Genomic DNA, 18639 nt, shown 5'->3' with positions numbered 1-18639 from the left:
ATGGTCTTTTCAAAAGTCCAAAGTGTCTGTGCAGCAAGCACTGAAGTGACACATCACTCCCAGAGGTGGCTGTTCCTGTGGAGTGAGCTGTGCCTGAATTAAACCGTGTGGTTTCCCCACTCTCCTCATTCCATCACGTTCCTTTGCACATGAAACTGCATGTTAGAAATTATCCAACTCAGGATATTCTGTGATTCCATGAGGCCCACACTCCACATGCCATGGGATGTTTACCCTCCTAAATGCATCAAGTTCAATGCACCAGTTTGTCTGAGTGTGCAGCTCTGTGAACAAAAGAGCTGCAGGCTCTCCCTGCCTCAGTCTAGAGACAATCAGACAAAACAGGCTCACCCAGGAGAGCTGCAGTCAGTCCATTTGGAAATACAGCTGCCCATCAGTGACAAACCAGGGGCTCTCTAAAGCAAGCAGTTGGGCTCAAGATGGAAAAAAGAAAGCCTCCCAATAGCTCCATGCTCAAATGAAAGAGAGGAAGTGCTTAAAGTGGAAAAGTCCCATATCTAAAAGAGATAAAAATGAAGACTCTTCAAATGCAGATCAGGGAGAGATGAGGTTTTGTAACACTGCCAAGGGAGAAATACAAACAGGCTGCACTTCAGAGCCTCAGCACAAGTTCTATTAAGGAGTTTTCTTCAGAGAAGCAAAGCCTTTGTCTAGTCTAATCTGCAAATACACAGAAGTTATTTTTCCTCTGAGCAGCTACAAGCTGGTGCAAATAATCCTCTTCATCTTCCAACACCAGCAGCAGAGGTGGCTGACAATGAATGTCTGCTAGCAGCATTTCTTGCTACTCAAATCCATCTGCCTTTGACAGCTCACTGCAGCTCATTTTCATCTGGTAACCCATGATCAACATCCTCAAAAATGCAACACGTGTTGGAGCTCCTGGTAATCTTGAGGTCTTCAAACATAAATAAGTGCTCTTACAATGAAGATTCTTGCATGTGCATTTTCAGGAAATGCTAAAACTTGCTACACAGCTGTCATGGAGCCTCTGGTTCTCAGAAGCAGCTGGGCCACTTTTCTATTGCAAATAAACATTTCTTATCTAGTTTCAAAATATTTGGTACATGCACTTAAAATGTAACTGTTCTGTTAATAAACGTTAGAGCTTTATATGTCAAATTTCCTTCTCACCATTTTTTCTGGCTCTATGTAGATTTTGTGTGTTATAACATTGAAATTATTTGTTCTTGTCCGCACAGTGCATGTACAGCAGGACCTGGTGTCAGATTGGGTTACAAAACACTGTTTTGTGATAAATAAACTTCAGTTACATCACTAAAATACCCACATTTATATAACTCAGTGCTCCTGCTAATTCAGGAGAGGCTGCCCAATGTCATTGTTCTCAAAGCTGGTGGTTCTAAATGATGAGCATACAGGTGCTTTGAATTTTTTTTTTCACTTGTTATCATGGCATAATAGGTTGCTTGCAGATTTAAATTTTATTTGTGAATTGTCTGCACACCTGCAAAATGTAGAAGATTTATTTAAGCTTGTCTTTTTACAGCTGGCCTGAGGATGAAATGCAACTTTGCCATAAAGTTCACCAGCTGCAGAATTTTTCTTCTTTTGTCCCATAATACTCCTTAGATGAGGTTCAAGTGCATTAGCAGGGAAGTTTCAGAGCAGATTCTTTTTTAATTTTCCCCCAGCTTTTAAGTGGTGTATGTTCCTCCCTGGATACCTACACAGAATTTGCAAATACTAATGAGAGCTGTGTGTGTGTTCTTGTGGGAAAGTAAACCTGATACTGAAACTCTGCTCTGCTAGGTGCTCACATCAACAGTTTCATTTGTTTTGGCTAGAGGTGTCTATGATTTAGTCATTCATCCCAAAATAGAATTTTCACACTGAAGTGATAGTTAATCTAAAATGGTGTTACAACATTTAAAATAATACTATTTTAATGTTGTTTAATGTTTCAGACTCTCAGTTTATTTTCCTCCACACAAAATTTTACATGCCTTTAGGGACAGCTGCCAGGCATGAGGAAATAAAGTGCTCCCAGCCCAAAGAATACTCCAATTATACCTTAAACTATGTAAACCTAGTGAGTAACTTTTAACCAGGTTAAAGGTGTTTCTGTCCAACAGCCAGCTTATTAAAGTTTTAACAAGGAACAAGCCTGAAAACTCTCCACACCCTCACAGCTCCTGAGCACCTCCCACTGCAGCCAGAATCAATTCACCTGCCTGCCTCTCTTTGCACACCCTGAGGACAGGTGGTTGGAGAGAAAAGAAGATGCAATTTTTGCAAGGATGGAGTTAGAGAGAGCAGCTTAACCTGCTTGGCATTACTGACAGCACAGCCTCTACAGGCAAGTGGGGAATAAATTCTCATTAGCCCAGCATAACAGGTAAGGCTAAAGCATACAAGTCACTTTATGATGATCTGCTGGAGAATAACTGTCAGCCAAAGCACCCTGATCCACCTGGTGTCACACTAAAGCAAAGTGGCTTCACCCGTGTTAAATTTTATGTGAAAAACTGTTTTGTTTTGCTCAAGCTATCAATTTCTAATTTAATTATGCTGAATATTGAATTCTACTTGTGTAAACACAAATTGTCAATACATTATTTCGTGCCTAAGGATTTTAGGTCCTTTCCTGTAAGACCATGCATCACAGTTTATTGAATATCTATAGCATTGACCAATTTTTCTTCTTTGCCTGTAAACCAGAACTATTTATTGTAAAAAACTTCATTTAAAACTCAGATGATGACAAAGATATGTCCTCAATGTTATTTCAAGGATATGCTCAAAAAGCCCCCAAACTTTTAGTAACAAATAAGTTGCATGTTCATAGGATAGAAAGCAGAATAATTACTCAACTGCTTTGAATAAATTGTGGTACCCTAATGCTAATCAGCTTTAGTAACCTCAAAAAAAAGGAAGTGAATGTACATTCATTTATATTCATTAACTAGGCAGGTTTTCTATTTCAGGAAAGCAGAAGGGTTATCATGAGACTTTTGTTTCTGTTCCTCCCATAGAACATCAGTCTTTGGATCAAAAGCATGATGTTTCACTTTAAACAGATTTTTTCATGCCTCTGAATTTTCTCCTCAAAACCACATTGAGCAAAAAATGATCAGAACCATCGATACATTAACATAGTAGGAAAATTAAATAAAGATTTGAACCCTAGGGACACTTGGATTTTTCAGTGCTGCTTCAAGGGATAAAGAATTTGAAAATCATGATGTAAAGATGGCAATTATTCCCGACCTGAAATGACTTGAAAGCAGAGTTCAGTAGAGTTCAGTCAGCAAGATTTTTGTCACCCAAAGTCTGAAATGCTTTTAGCCCCACTGAGTTCAGTGTGGTGCTCTCCAGTGAACACTGCCCAGCGTGGTGTCTGCCCCACTCTCCAGGCTCTTGGGGCTTTTTCTGGACAGATCTTTTCCCAAAAGGTGTCTGATTCTGCTTAAAGACTGAACCAAACAAGCCAAAACCCCTCCCTGCTGCTCAGTGAGTGCTCTGAGACATGGCAAGAGAATTGGTGAGAATGGCTCCTAATTAGTCAAATAATGTAAATATGTAATATATAATGTAAATATGTTTGTATACACACATCTGGGGTATCTGAAGACACAGACGATTTCAGCACTCCCTGGTATCAAAAAAAGTCACATTTTATGGCCACATGAACCCTGAGGCATGCCAAGGTCAAAAACCACAACATGTGTACATTTAAGGAAGAGTTTGCTGATCAGTGCCAATCAGAGAGTAAAATATTCCTTCAATGCAAGAAGGAAAACTCAGGTCATCTTGGCTTCTCTTGAGCCATTCAGTTCTGACCAACTGCAGGACAGGCTAACGGGCAGGAGAGGCAAGGATCACACCATAAATTCACTTTCAGAGTGAGGAAAATACCCCTTCCCAATGACTGCTTTGTGTTCTAAGACAAAGGGAATGAGGAAATGAAGCATCAGGAGACATCACAGAAAAATACATATTTTCCTCTTGTCTTTGTGGTTCTTAATTTGGGGGGTTGGAGGGGTGCTATGTTTTGGTTGGTTCATTTGGTTTCATTTTTTGGGGGTTTTTTGTTATTTTTAAGGCAGTTCTTCATTAGAATGTAGCAGAGCATCCTTCTATGGATGAAACACAGTGGCCAAGGGGTCAGGCTATCAGTTTCAAGTAATATAAGACAATTCAAGTGAAAAGTGATGTATCTGAACGACAGAAAATAAAATGCAGAGCTTTACTACCAAGAAGGTGAACCAGAAAATAGCATACAAAGAAATACAGGCAATTCAGTAGTAAGGAGAGAGGGAAATTCTCCTAAGCACTGCCATGACAGGAGTCCCAGCAGGGGCTCAGGCTACATAATGAGAAGGACTATTCCCTAAGATTACTTGGACCAACATCAAATACCTTTAATTTTCACTGATGCCTATTAAATGGAATTAATGCAGTGGAGCTGTCAGGTACCCCAAGAGCAGAGCATTCCTGTCTGGATTCCATTCCCAAGCAGAAACATCAGTGTTTCATGGAAGGCTTGCAGGAGCCCGCTGTGGCACTGGCCATGCAGGGTGGTGGGCAAGCTGCCTTCCTCCCAACATCTTAACAAATTCAGGAGCAATTCTTCACCTTGATTGTTAAAGACTAAAACCAAAACAACCGTAATCAATTACAGCATTCAAGGCCCAGGAGGAAATTTAAAAAGGAGCTCTCAAGGTCAGGGATTCAGTGGAAATAGATCCTTGCTGACAAGAGGCAGAGCTGCCCTGAGCTGGTGGCTACATCTGCAGGACAGCTGCACCACGTGCATTTCCAGCATGCCAGAGCAGCAAACAGGAACACATGGAGCTGATTGGCAGCACACAGAAGGGTTAACCCTCAATTCCATGACAGAACTTAACCCAAATAAGGTCTATGATATCGAGTCTGGAGGGAAAAGAAATCAATTCTGGTTGCCACGGGTAGGATTTCACCACTTGATTAGAGAAAGAAATGAATCTTTAAAGCATACTTACAGGAAAGGTATTTTCCATTTGCATGAAAGATGGGGATGGCTGCATCCCAAGTTAATGAAATCAAGTCTTCTGTGCCTGTTTGAGGATTTCATCCATTTGAATTATGCAAATATCAAATATAGCTTCATTGTGTAAAACTTCAAAATGAGAACACTATCCATAATATCCACGGGGGCCAAAATTATATCCCCACTTCCCAAAGTTAACATTGTTTCACTGAAGGCCAGGAAGAGGTTGTGAGTTTGTCCTACAGAATTGTGTTCTAGCTATGGCAGTCAATTTAGAGGACACTTCTGCCTGTCAGCAAATAAACATTAAGTCATTTCAAATTTCACCTCCATTTGATGAGGTTAAAGCAATTCTCTCGTGGAGATAGGGGCTCAGAGGAGGGTTCTGAGCGGTACAGGCACTGTGTCAGGCACAGGAGGGCTGACAGCCACGTGGGCTTGGAGGAGGGCACCAGGGCAGCCTGGCAGAGGGAGCTGGGCAGCAAGAGGAGCAGCAGCACAGGGATGTGTTACCCCTGATTCAGAGACCAGAACATGCAGGGAATGGTTCCTTCACCTCCAGGCAGAGATCTGGATGTGCACCAAGGGCGACTTGTGTGGTCCCAGGACACCTTTCTCAAAGCTTCCTTTTGGCAAAAGGTTTCTGAAAGGTATCTGAAATGTTCAGCTTGCTTAGGCTTGCTGGACCTTGCAAGTTCAGCAGTCTCCCAAAGGAGGATACAGAGCCACACAGGCCACACCAAGGAGCACCAAACATGACTTTTCCATTCCAACCTTTTCCTTCCTGTGGGAACTCAGCACATCACTCCTGATATCCAGAGTTGCTGAGGTAACCCCTGGGGGGCTCGGAAATCCTGGAGTTGCCAGAAGTGCTTGGTGGTTGGATTTTGACCCTGCATGGGATGTGCCACCTGTATGAGGACAAGAGGATCACTTGGGGATAAGTGGTGAAGGAATTGATTATTCACAGGGTGAAAACACAGGTTTTGGGATTTTGGTACAGGGGGTTTTTAGGAGACAAGATGGAGGAATTAAGGCGTGTCTTATCCTTCTCTCTTCTTCTTGTCATCCATCTTTGGTGGTGATGCTGGCACTTTGGGATTGGTTCACATTAAATGTGCACTTGTTAATAAGGGTAAAAGGTATTGGAATATCTTATACGTAGTTTTTAGTATAAAAATAGACGACCGCCCAGTGGGAGGTCAGTGTGCCCATGGCTGTCTTGCTGGTCAGACCTCTGTCAGGCTGGGAGACAACTTTGTAGATAAGAAATAATAAGCAATATTGAAGACCGAAAAATCTGAAGAGTGCACTCGTCCTTTGTAGCGCCGGTTGTCCCAAGGCCATTCTACGCCTGACCGGCAGAGACAAAAGGCCGAGAACGGAGACCTTCCAAACCAGCAGGGTCCCTGGCTTTATGGCCAGAGACATGTCTCCACTCCCAGCACAGGCAACCACACCACAGACTTGCAGAAATGATCACATTCTGTACCCCAGAAACTGAATGAGTTAGTCCTACTCTCTGCTTGGAAAACTGTCCCTGGCCATGTCCTTCTCATGATTAGAAATTTTCTCATTTCTGTCTGTACTCATTCATGGCCCCTACAGACCTATTAGTTCTTGTGCCAATGCTCTCATTTAGTTCAATGCAGAGAACATGGCAGTGTTTTGTAATATCAGAGTGTTTGCACTGTAGGACAATGTTTCCTAAATTGTCAATATGTTCTTAGTAATAGAAAAGAATGCATTCAGATGTTGGCTTGGACCAGGAGACAAATAGAAAGGGGACATTTAAATTCCAAGTTGCTATCAAAAAGCTTTTTAGAATTCAGCGGATGTGTATATGAGCAGGAGGCAGGGAAAGGGAAGGGAATCCAGCCAATGGAAAGCTTCAGTCTCCAGACATTAACTTTAAACGAGTTCCCAAGGCTGCCTCCAAGTACACCAGGTGGGGGAAAATTTGTGAAAAAGGGCACAAGGGAAGCACTGAAGGCAGGAAGAGGAATACAGTCACAAACCTGCACAGGCACAGACACTGCTCCAGCTGAGGGGGGATGGCCCTTTGTGCCCACCAGACCAGCAGTTTCAGAAGAATTTTCTCATTTTGCTCTTCTATTACTGTTTTTTAGTCGGTTATTTTTATAGCAAATCTATAGTCAGCATGGATTTAAAGCTCTTTAAATGGGGACTTAATCAAGGGTACTACAACTTTCAGACTCCAGTCTCTGAGCTGGAGAGGAAGGTGTGCAGACTGGAGGGAATGTTCTTGCTCTGCAGCTGCAGGCAATTGCAAACTGCTTGACATAACCTGAGTTAAACAGGCTGGGCTCCTTGGGCAGTGTCTGAACATGTTTAACGTGCCAGGCTTCACCCACTGCACAGTGAGATCAGGCTGATTGTGCCCAGAGTCACTCTGCATACAGCTGTTTCTCAATCCCTTTTGCAAGGCTTTCAAACCAGGGTACAAACCATATCTTCCTCTTTCCTTTCACTCACTGCCCCCCTGTTCTTACAGATAACTCAAAGCCAGCTGTATCCTTCTGTTTGCTACGTTAAAAAATGCAACCTCTTTTTAGCTTTTGTTAAAGATCTGTCTCCCCATTCTCCAGCCACCTTGGCAGTCTTTTTTTCTTCCAATGTCAATACAGGTAGTTACACAAGGCATTTTTTCGAAAGTTCAAGTTTAAAAATAAATCTATTCTAAACCATTAAACTTCACTAGCTAAGTTACTCCTCTAGAATCATCATCCAAGACTTCAAAAGTTTGTGTATGTCTGGAAACGCCAATACATGCTTTCACACACTTTGGCAGAAGCTGATGCCATTACTAGCACTCAGGTTTAGGTATTTTGGCTTTCAAGACAAAACAAGCCCTTAAACACCATCTTATGAACACCTGTAACACAACCCATTTCACCCATTTTAGACAAGCATTTCTTTCAAGCAATCAGAAGGGTCTGTTGAGTAATACTGTGGCAGAAAGTCAGACAGCTTTTAGCAATTTCCCTGTCTGAAGGACAAGGGCAAGCACCAGCATGCTTGCTTTTGACTTCTGTTTGACCTTCAGCACACAAGGCTGGTTCTTATCTCATGGTTAAAGCCTGACATGTTAGTTGTGTTCACAAGTTGTGTTTGAATATCTGTGTGCTCTGCTGCTGACGTGCTGCAACCTTTAGCTACCTTAAAAGTTTTATTCTGATTTTTGGTTCACTCTGAGCAGATTCAAGAACTCTCTTCTGTAGAAATCTTTAAGTATTACTAAGAGGTTCATCTGGTGAGGACCTTAATTCTTAGTGCCTTTATGGGACAAATGTCAGCTTTCTTTTCAAACTCAGGGAGCTCAAAAGTTGTCTTTGTTGGAGAGAGAGAGAGAGAGACAATGTGGGGCACAGGAATTATAACATCAGGAATTATAAGCTCCAGCAATACTGGAACTTTTCAAACAAAACACATTTTGGTGTACACACAACAAAGGTAAGTAACACACCCAGAAATGAACATCTTTTTTTTCTTAAAAAGTCTACATTTTAGGGGCAGAAGGATGCAGCAAAGAGCAAGCAGAATTTGAAGGAGAGCATTTCAATCCCTTTTTTTTTCTCTTGTCTACCCAAAATTTTTGTTCTACCATCTTAAAAATCTCATGTTCCTGTTCCTGGCTGAAGGCAGACAGATTGCATGCCTGGTTTTGCATATACAGAAAGTTCCATACTGAAAGCAAACACACTGGGACAGACCTAGGACTACCCATTAATTTCTCTCTGTGCTGATCCCACATAGAGGTCTGCAGGAGAAGGAACAAGAGATTTTCCTGTTCTATTCACACCAAGGTCTTGGCAGGCAGCAGTATCAGGAGTTTCTGGAGTGGAGATTATATCTTGTTCTTGTCAGCACTATCCTTCAAGGTTATATTTAACCTCTTTTAGGATCTCATTTTTACATCTGGCTCCCACAACAGCGAGCTTCACAATTTAAATTTTGTGCCTTATGGTAAAAGGACTATAACAATTGCAGTTACAGCAATCTAATAGAAGGCACAGGTATATACTGAACCCCAGGGGTTTGGTTATGAGGGAGCTATCAAGAAAGCCTTCTAATATTTCTTCAAATCAAAATCACCTTCAGCAGTACCATACCAGACATACCACGAACAGTCTGGGCATGAGGTGGCTGCTCATTTAGCTGTGTAAGACAAACATTACACTGAACAAAAAACAAGCTGGCAATAATATATAGAGGAGCAAATCAAGGTGGATTTGCAGAAATACTGCATGAACAAGGACAAAATATTTATGCTACCCTCTAAAAGGGGCTGAGCTCTTTTGCAAGGTTCAGCTAGAGATTTGAGCAGATGCTGCCTCATCAAACATGGGAAAAGAAAGCCATTTACACCGAGGACAAGGATGGATGGCTAAGAAATGTTATCTTCTCTAATGAACCCCTGTTGTTTTTATAGTGATGATTAAAGTTTAGTTTCCTGGTAATTGTTACACATGTGCCCCTGTTTGCAGGTGGTTTTCAAGTGCTTTCTGAGCACTCACAAAACCCTCCCTGCATGCTTCTGTAACATACACCTGCTGATGTATCCCCAACTCAAACCTCATATCTGCATTTCAACTTAAATTCCTTATTCTAAAAATTGATCAAAATTGGACAAAAATGCTGTGTGCTTTTAAGAGGGAATTAATGCAACAATGAGAAGCTTACAGACAGCTTAAAATGAAACAAGGAAAAGTTAGCTCATCACAGCACCAGACCTCTTTCTCAGTTTCACCTTTCCTTGAAAGTCACAATTCATAAGATTAAAAGGTTCTTGGCAGACTCATTTAATCCATAATATTCTGGCCTTGATATTACTCATCCATGAACAGCAGAGATCAGAAGGATAACTGCTTTCTCACCTAAGCAGTAAAAGCTTATGATACCCTCAAAAAAAGGCTGGAAAACTGCTACAGCACATTTTGCCAAATAGAATTTGAAACCTTCTCTGTTTATCTTCAGTGGTTTAGGAACCTGATACAATGAAAGGGAAGAAGTCTTTAAGATACTGGTCACTTCTCAGTTTCTTATAGAAATGTTGCCTCCAGCAAACCAAGAAGTTATGTAGGATAATCACAGAACCATGGAATGGTTTGGGTTGGAAGGGGCTGTGAAGTTCATCTTGCTTTGACCCCCTGTCATGGAAAGGGCCACCTTCCAAGCCCTAACCTGGCCTTGGACACTTGTCCAGGTCCCTCTGGAAGGCATCCTGTCTTTCAGGTGTGTCAACCACACCACTCAGCTTGGTGTCACCTGCAGATGTGCTGAGGGTGCACCCAGTGTGACACTCTGTGTTGTTATAATAATAAATAACAAAATTGAAAGCTTCACTAATAAATGCACAGATATTAAAGTTCTCCCCCATTAAAATTCACAGGCTTGCAATCATTGTTAAAAGATAATGGCCCCAGCATCAGATAGGAAAACAAAAGATTTAATTACAGGAACTGTGGTATAATTTGAATATGAAACAACAGAGGATTAGATAATGTATTTAGCTTTCACAGGTGAAGATTCCAATAAATTATCTGTGAACTTCACACAAATCACTCCTACCTTCTGAAACTGGGGAATTGCAAGAGCAATCTACATTTGAGATGGCTCAGAAGAGAGAGCAAGAAAACAGAGAAATACTGGGAAATTATTGCTTAAGGCAATATTCTCTTGACCAAACAATAAGGGCAGTACAAGTCAATCCACTTCATACCTGTAGCAACATCTGTGTTTCTCCACTTTGAGACAAATAAATCTTCCTGCTTTCTTATCCACTCTGAAGAAAAAAGACATTTCCCAAGGCTTCTGCTTGTAAGAAAACATGTCTTGGGGAGATTGCCATGATACAGAGTGTGTTTTTCAGAAGCTGAGGTGACACAGCCTGTCCTGCCTGTTTCTTGGCTCAGGTTGCACAGTGAAGGATATTGCCTGAACTTCCCTAATTCCTTCTCTTAGCATTTACCTAGGGGTGCCAGAAGAACCAAGGGCCACTAGGTTTATTAAATACAGCTTGTAAGAGAAAGAGAGAGAGATTAATAATATTAAGGCCAACATGGGTGATGGTCCTAATGAGGCTTAAAGACTTTGGGCAGCTGTGATTATAGGGCAAAAGTGATTCAGGAATGGTAGCTGGGCACTTTTTCTCTGGGCAGCACAGATGCTGAAGCATAAAGAATCAAAAGCTGTAAGTCCCTGCAGACCAGGTGAAATCCCAGCTGCAGACCAGGTGAAACCCCAGCTTCCTTGGAGGCATCAGGTGAAAACAGAAGCATGGCCACAACTCTACCAAAGCACCAGTAAAGCTCTCATTGCCCTCATGGAAAACCGGCTCTCAGGTGTCCCCAGAGACCCTCTCTGCCAAGGTATCATATATGGGGAATTATGTGAATTCCATTCACACAATTCCATTCCATTCACATACTGCAGAGGAGCTGAATCTGCTCCTCTGCAGTATTTGCAGGGTGAGGTTGTTTTCAAAGTTGCAGGCTTTTCATGCTGAAGCAATTTTTAAGTACTCTAATGCAAAGTGTAATCACACATTGATTTTTCCATTAAAACTACAAAAATCTTAAACACCTTGGGGGTGCTGGCCTCAATTAGTCCCTTTTCTTCGATTCTATTTCTCTTGGTGTTGTTTTGACATCCCTCAGTGTAGGAGGAACATAAGAGTGTCCACTTATGCTGAAAGCACAATCTTCTATTACATGAGTCCAGTTAAAAGCAGGAGTAGATAAATTGCTTTCTGTACAATAGGGAGGAAAATTATGCTGGGCTCTCCCCATGTTCCTTTTTAAATTGCTGTGTGGGAAACCTGAACATAGAGATGTCTGGATTTTGGAAGTTTCCATTGAGTCTGTTTTACTGTGGGTTTTTTTTTAAACTGACAGAAGTTCCCCTGCTCTTCAGAGGAGATTATTTGTACACAATTGCCCTGAGAGGCCATCATCCCTCAATGCAGCCTTTCCATTGTCACCTGTTGAATAGCTGAGCTTCAGTTTTGTGCTACCAGCATTCAGCAGCACTGATTGGTTTTGCCACTGACACCAGGTTAATGCTTTGGCAGAGAAGAGGAAGACAATTTTTTCCCAACACCAGCAGGAAAATAATTTGCTTTTATCACTTTTCCAAGAAGCAGGACCTGGAAGAAAAAACTTACTAGTTACAGAGGATGGATGCCCCATACACCAGAGTGGCCAGACCCTGGTCTGTTGGTCTGAGTGTCCACCCATTTCAGTGCACTGAGCCTCCTGCTTGTCTTGTGGAATTCAAAGCCCTGCTCAGGAAAACCTATGGATGGAATCACCATATAAAACACAGAGAGATTAAAATCAAATCCAGCCTACAGTGTACTCATCTTCAGACATGTCTGCAGCAAGGTGCCTGAAGAAAGGCAGCTCGATGGAATGATTAAAGAATTGAACCAAGAGGAGTCAATGAAGCTGAGTTTAAAGAACATGGGCTGGAGTTGTGTTCTGGAATCTCATCAATTAGCTTATTCTTTTCATTTTTGTTCTATCCCTAACCTTTAGCTTTTTCAGTAGGGGAAAGCCCAGCCAAATTTCAACCTATGAAGAAGTATCTAATTTTCCTGTAACAGAAGTCTGTTGTCAAATTACACTGTGCCTGAGTCATACCTAGATGACAACCATGCATTTTTCACAACTACCTGAAGTACTCTGAAGTAATTTGCCTCCTGAAATTTGCCAAGTGCCTGACAAAATACACTTCAGTGATCTTTGGAGAGGCTATTCCTACACATAATACCTTTATTCTGAGCAGAGCATTAAGCTGCCAGCAGCAGTACATGGCAAGAAAATGGTGCTCCATCTGAAGTTCTAAGAGATGCTTTGAAGCTGTGAGTCAAGGTTTTATCTGGATTTAGCTAATGGCTCAGTAAAGCTGGTCATGGTGTTCACAGAGGCTTTGGTGCTGGTATAGAATAGCTGGCATTGCTTTAACAACAGCCACCAGAAAAGTGGCATGGCTTTGGTCAGGTCTGACTTCCTCCTGCCTAGCTTTTCCAGCCATTCCCTTCTGCCCATTTTCTTTTTGGTTTTGGTTTGTTGTTTTGTTTTTTCACTTAGAGACAGGGACTCTCTTTCATTCCATGGCACTCACCAGTGTCAGTAAAGCCTCTGGCTGCTCCTGCCCTGTAAAGCAGACCTGCCCTGAAGCTGTCTGTACCATACCACATCCCAGGAAACCACCCTGCCACTGCCTTCAGGTTGACACTTAGTGTATTTGACATGCTTAAATGTTACACCACACAAAAAGAAAATTTAAACCTCCACTACACTGCCTTTCTCAGATGAAGGCACTGCTGGAGGTTATAACAAAGTCCCTTGCCTGCTTATTAAAAGAGCTGCAGGATTTCTGCTGTCCAAGCAAAATTCATCCTACATCAGATGGTCCCAAAGCAGAAGAGTTGCAGTTCTGTAGAGGTGGGAAAGAGAGAGCAGTGGGAATTTCCTGCCTCACATGTGCCAGGAGAGCTGATGGTGCTGGGTGGTACCAACAGGATCTCCAGCTGGGCAGGTCCTGCATCAGCTCTGGCTCCTGCAGCTACAGCAGGGCTTCAATGCACCTCCACCAACACTTCCATAGCAGCCAGATCACTCGGGTATTTCTCTTTTCTGGATGGAACATCTCAGGAAAGACAGATGTTTCATCATGGACAGGAGACAGGAAAATGCTGCCCAGATGTCAACTGGCAAAGCACCCACCATGCCCAGCAGCCTCACTGGGTGGATCTGTGGAAACAGAGGAGACCCGCTTCAAAGGGCCAACTGGAAATGTAGAGCACGAAGAAGGAGGATGTTGCAGCACAAATGGACCCTTATTTCAATGTCTGCACTGTGGTAGGCTTGAGGCTGCTTTATGCAAAATGATCAAGGCTCTTAGCAGAAGCTCAAACTGAAACTGCCAAGGGAAACATCACAGAAGCTTTAGAACTGAGCCCTTTTTCAGCTGGGCCCATCAGAACTCACTTTGTTGTAGAGTCAGGCCCAGTGATGACAAACCACTCAGCTGTTTTGTACAAATGTGCTTCTGGATAGTCACAGGTTGGTGTGGCCACGGCCAGGGAGCAGGAACAGCTGCTGGTGCTTTCCCTCCAGCAGCTCCTGTGGAGGCTCCTCACATACTGCTGCCCTCTCCCAGTGCCAACCCTTCCCAAAGATTCCTAACTTACTTTCCTAAAGATTCTTAACTTACTTTCAGCTATGGAAGCATTCTTTTTGTAATATTTATAATTATTGCACTAGTTGGAGCTCTCTTTTACAGAATCCTTCCTTTACATTCCCTTTCTGTGTTTGCTACAAACTACTTATAATAATTATAAATATTATTATATTTATAATTATAAGATATATGCCCTCCAAACCCACCCTTTGTGAGAGCTCTCTGTTACAGTGCAGGGGCCTCAGCTCAGGTGTTGGAGCAGCAAGAGGTCCCAGTGGCACCTTGTCACCATTTAGGTGGTCACTGCCTTCATGGCCATAGGAGAAAGGCAGGATCAAGTAGCCACAAAGACTGAATTGGTTCCTGTCAGGGTGGGTCAGGCATATTAAGAGGTTTTAAATACTGTTAAAAGCTTGCCTTTCATGAAAGTGCCATCAGCCAAGTGTTTTCAGACTTATTTCAGCTACCCAGTTTCTGCAGTGGTGTCACCCTGCCTGCAAGCATCAGTACCATCTATGGCAAGTAATTTTTCAACATTTCCAATTAATTTCCATGAATGTTGTCGAGTGCCACACAATAACATGACACTAAAAAAGCATTATTTCCTCCTGGTGTCATCCGTTACTTAGCTTTTTCTCATAGTCAGATTTATGATTTTAATCTGTTTTATAGAACTTATCACTTTTAACAACCAGAAGAAAATGCTAAATTGTTTTTATTGCTGTTAGATGTACAAAGACACGATGCTATACGCTGTCATTTACATTTCACATTAAAAGTGAAATATGCCGTGAATGTGCAAGTATTGGTTTTAATTTGACCCATCTGTTAAATGAAAAACAAAGAGGACTTCTAAATCACAATATTTAAATTCAGCAATTTGTAAACAATTTATATGTTCATTTCTTCTGGGTTAAAACTGCCCTAAAGCATCACTGTTATGAAATCTCCAAATTAAATTGCTTTACATTGTTCTCAGAAAGGCAAGCCAGAGTTTCTTGCTCCTCAGTTTATTAATTTATTCCCCAAGCCAAGTAAATTAGCAAGGCTTGTATTAAGAGTCTGAAATAATTTTGGGGAATTCACACAAGTATCTCCTGCCTACAGAAAGCTGAGAGTACAGTGGGAGTGTCAGATACACAGGGGGGCAAATTCCCTTATCAAAAAGGGCAAGTTGTTTTCATTTATTCAGCACTTTTGCATCTCCTATTCCATGCTAGGGTACCAGGAAGAATAATCAAGAAGGGGAGGAAAAGCCATGGCAATTTACCTTCCTCTCTCAGCCCAGCCAGGATTTGGATCTCAGGTTTGGCTTTGATGGGAGGGAGAGCCACACATACCTAAGGATCCCCCAGGCAGCCCTTCCAGAGCAGATCCCTTTTTCTGCTTTGTGCCACAGGTGTGTTTAGCTCCACTGCTGAGCCTGAACCCCAGAAATCTGTACTGTCACTGGAGCGAGGGACACAGAGCCCTTGTAATAAACCCCAGATGGGGCCTCTCCACTCCTTGTGAGAGGAGTTGATTTCTTCATTTCATGACCTGACAGAGGCCATGGCAAAAGCAGGACTAGATGAGGAAGAAGAGGATCCTCAGGGGAAAAAATATTAAAAAGGGGGAAAAATGTAATACAAAATCTAATCTACTTAAGTTGTAGAAGTGCACAGATGCACAAATTTCAAGTCCCTCTCTGCCATATCAGTCAGAGCATCAAAAAGCAACATAGAAATACTGGATGTACTGTGCATTCCTACCCTGGATCATTCATTTATTACATCCAGCACCATAATGAGGGACCCAACAAAACAGGAACTCAAAATAATGCAGGCAGGACATGATTAAGGGTGCCTATAAGACTATCAGCAAACTTGGAGGCTGCATGGATCACTGCCCAGAAAGATTCCAAGCTGGTGGAATGACAGCTCCATTAGTTTTTTGTCTGATGAATGTGGCGAGAGAGATCAGAATCAAACATAATTTCAGGGTTACAGGCCTTCAAATAAAACCAGAGGAAAAAAAAATTCAAAGAGAGCAACCGCAATTTGTGAGACCAAATCAGCTCTCCAGTCCAGCTTCCTTAATGGTCAAATTCAACACAGCCACAACTGCTGAGGCTGAGAACTCTCCTAGGAGCATCCTGAATTAACAGGGAAAAGCCTTCAGAGAGAGACAAGCTTCAGATCTTGCAAGACAGCCGTCCCTCCCTTCAGCAGCCTTACTAAATATACTCATATTTGTAATTTACTGGGAAAACATATATAAATATATAAAAATATATAAATATGTAAAAAACATATATATAAATATAAAATATTAATATATAAATATATTTACAACATATATAAATATATAAAACATATATAAAGTAGAGCTACTTTATAGCCAGGCAACTGTTGCCTATTGCTACCCCAAAGGTCAAGCTGCAACAGCCTGTCACCCATATTGCTGCATGTAATAAAATCCAACAGAAACAGCAGACAGTGAGTGGATTTTTCCTTCCTTTTCCCTCCTGCTTGTTCTAATGACAAAAAGAACCAAAAGCACACAGAAACATCTGGCTTCTTGACATGTATCAGTGCAACCAAAAGTATTATCCCTCATTTTGTACCACTTTCAAAGCCTTTGGGAGAGCTTGGTGAGATATAAATGGAGGTTTCTGGGATTTTTATTTTGGTGAGATATATTTCTGGTGAGATATAAATGGAGGCTTCTTCCCAAGCGGAAAGGGGATAGGGAGGGAGGGGAGGCAGAGTAGGACATGGCTCTTACCCAGGAATAAAGTGATCTGTCTCCTGGAGCTCTTGCCCTCTGAACTCTCACTTTTCCTCAGGTACTGCTCCTGGTGCTTCACTCCACCCTTCACTGCCACAGTGCCCTTCTTGTGGATCATCAGGGCTTTCATCATGCTGTGGCACATGAAGGTGACACAGCCCAGCACGACGATGTACACAGCGAAGGCGCTGAAGATGCTGGCCTGGAACAGTGACCACCTGGAGGAGAGGCAGGTGCAGATGGTCATGTTGTGCTTCAGCTCAGGGATGTAGTGCCTGGGAGTGGGCTTGACACAGGAGCTCGTTCTCTGGTAGCCCTCGATGGCCTCCAGGGGATATTCCGTGCCCATGGCAAAGAGCAGGGGCAGAGCCACAATGACAGATGTCCCCCAGACGAAGGCAATGAGCAGCTTCACCGTGCGGGGCCCGGACACGGCCTTGAACCTGAAGGGGTGGCAGATGGCCACGTACCGCTCGAAGCTGAGCGTGGCCACGTGCAGCACCGTGGCGTAGCTGCAGGCCTCGAAGAGGAAGTAGTACAGCTTGCAGGCAATGTTGCCATTGGGGGTGGAGAAGGGGCTCCAGATGGCACTGAAGAACTCCACGGGCATGCCCAGCAGGATGACCAGCAGGTCGGAGCAGGCCAGGCTCACCATGTGGTCGGTGACCTCCTTCTGCAGGTAGCCTTTCTTCTGCAGGATCCTGGTGACTTTGATGGTGACGCTGTTGCCCAAGAGGCCCGCGATGAAGATGCAGATGTAGATCAAGGCCAAGGTGATCTTGACCCACAGAGCCACCTCAAACTCCGGGACGTGGCTGTGGTCGATGACAGGAGAACAGTCTGAAGAGGGTGTCTCTCCTGCCATGAGCAGTCCCAGGGTGGAGGAGGTTCTCTCCTGTCCTCTCCAAGTTTCCAGTTCACAGCAAACAGATTCTCCTCACTTTGCCCCTCTCCCCGAGCCACACATGTCCCAGCAGTCAGGTATAACGAGTGTGTCTCAACCAGCCACGCCTGTGGGCTTTGTTGGTTTGTGAGCAACAGCCTCTGAGTCAGTAAGTTAAACAGGAAAGTGTTTCAGCCCTTACCTTTCTTTATAGCAAACACCTCTTGCTCTTTTTGTATTTTCCTTCTCCTTTCTCCACAAGGTGAAGCCTCTGTTCTCCAGCCCGTCACCGTGTGAGCTGCTCTGCTTTCCACGTTTGTCTGTTCCCCAGCAAGCAAAGCAGCTTTTGGTCCTGGCCCCAGCAGGAGGAAGTCAGAGTCTCTGTGGTTATGTTACTCTGTTAACCATTAACCAAAATCTTGGCCATCCTTAGTCACTGGCAGCACAGCAGGTTTCGAGAGAGGGAAAAAATAGAAAAAAGCAAGCCCCTCATATCTGAATGTCACTTCCTGTCACAGTGAGAGGTGTTTGTCCGAAAGCTGTGGTTTGGTTGTCAGGCTGAGTGTGTGAATGGTGCTGAAGAGAAAGTATCTCCTCATGATAACATTCCCTGGGCTCCAGATTTCACTGCTGTGTGTGTTTCTGCCCACATGCTTCACTACTGCACATTTCCTTTAACGAAGGTCTCACATCTGCAGTGCTGGTTATGGAGCCTGTGCAGCCACAGACTGATTTACATCAACAGGAGGTTCTGGTTTTCAGC

General features: G+C 43.0%; 1 protein-coding gene across 1 annotated transcript in view; it reads right to left on the bottom strand.

Moving 5' to 3' along the window:
- The window catches only part of GPR39 (G protein-coupled receptor 39), a 75819-nt gene extending 57961 nt beyond the window's left edge, over nt 1-17858 (bottom strand). Inside the window, exon 1 of the mRNA XM_058809685.1 lies at nt 16991-17858. Within this exon, the coding sequence (XP_058665668.1) occupies nt 16991-17858 (868 nt within the window). The remainder of the gene's footprint in view (nt 1-16990) is intronic.
- Nucleotides 17859-18639: the final 781 nt, after the last annotated feature.

Source organism: Ammospiza caudacuta, chromosome 8 (genome assembly GCF_027887145.1).
Source record: "Ammospiza caudacuta isolate bAmmCau1 chromosome 8, bAmmCau1.pri, whole genome shotgun sequence".
NCBI lineage: Eukaryota > Metazoa > Chordata > Aves > Passeriformes > Passerellidae > Ammospiza > Ammospiza caudacuta.
This window is presented reverse-complemented; position numbering and strand designations above follow the sequence as displayed.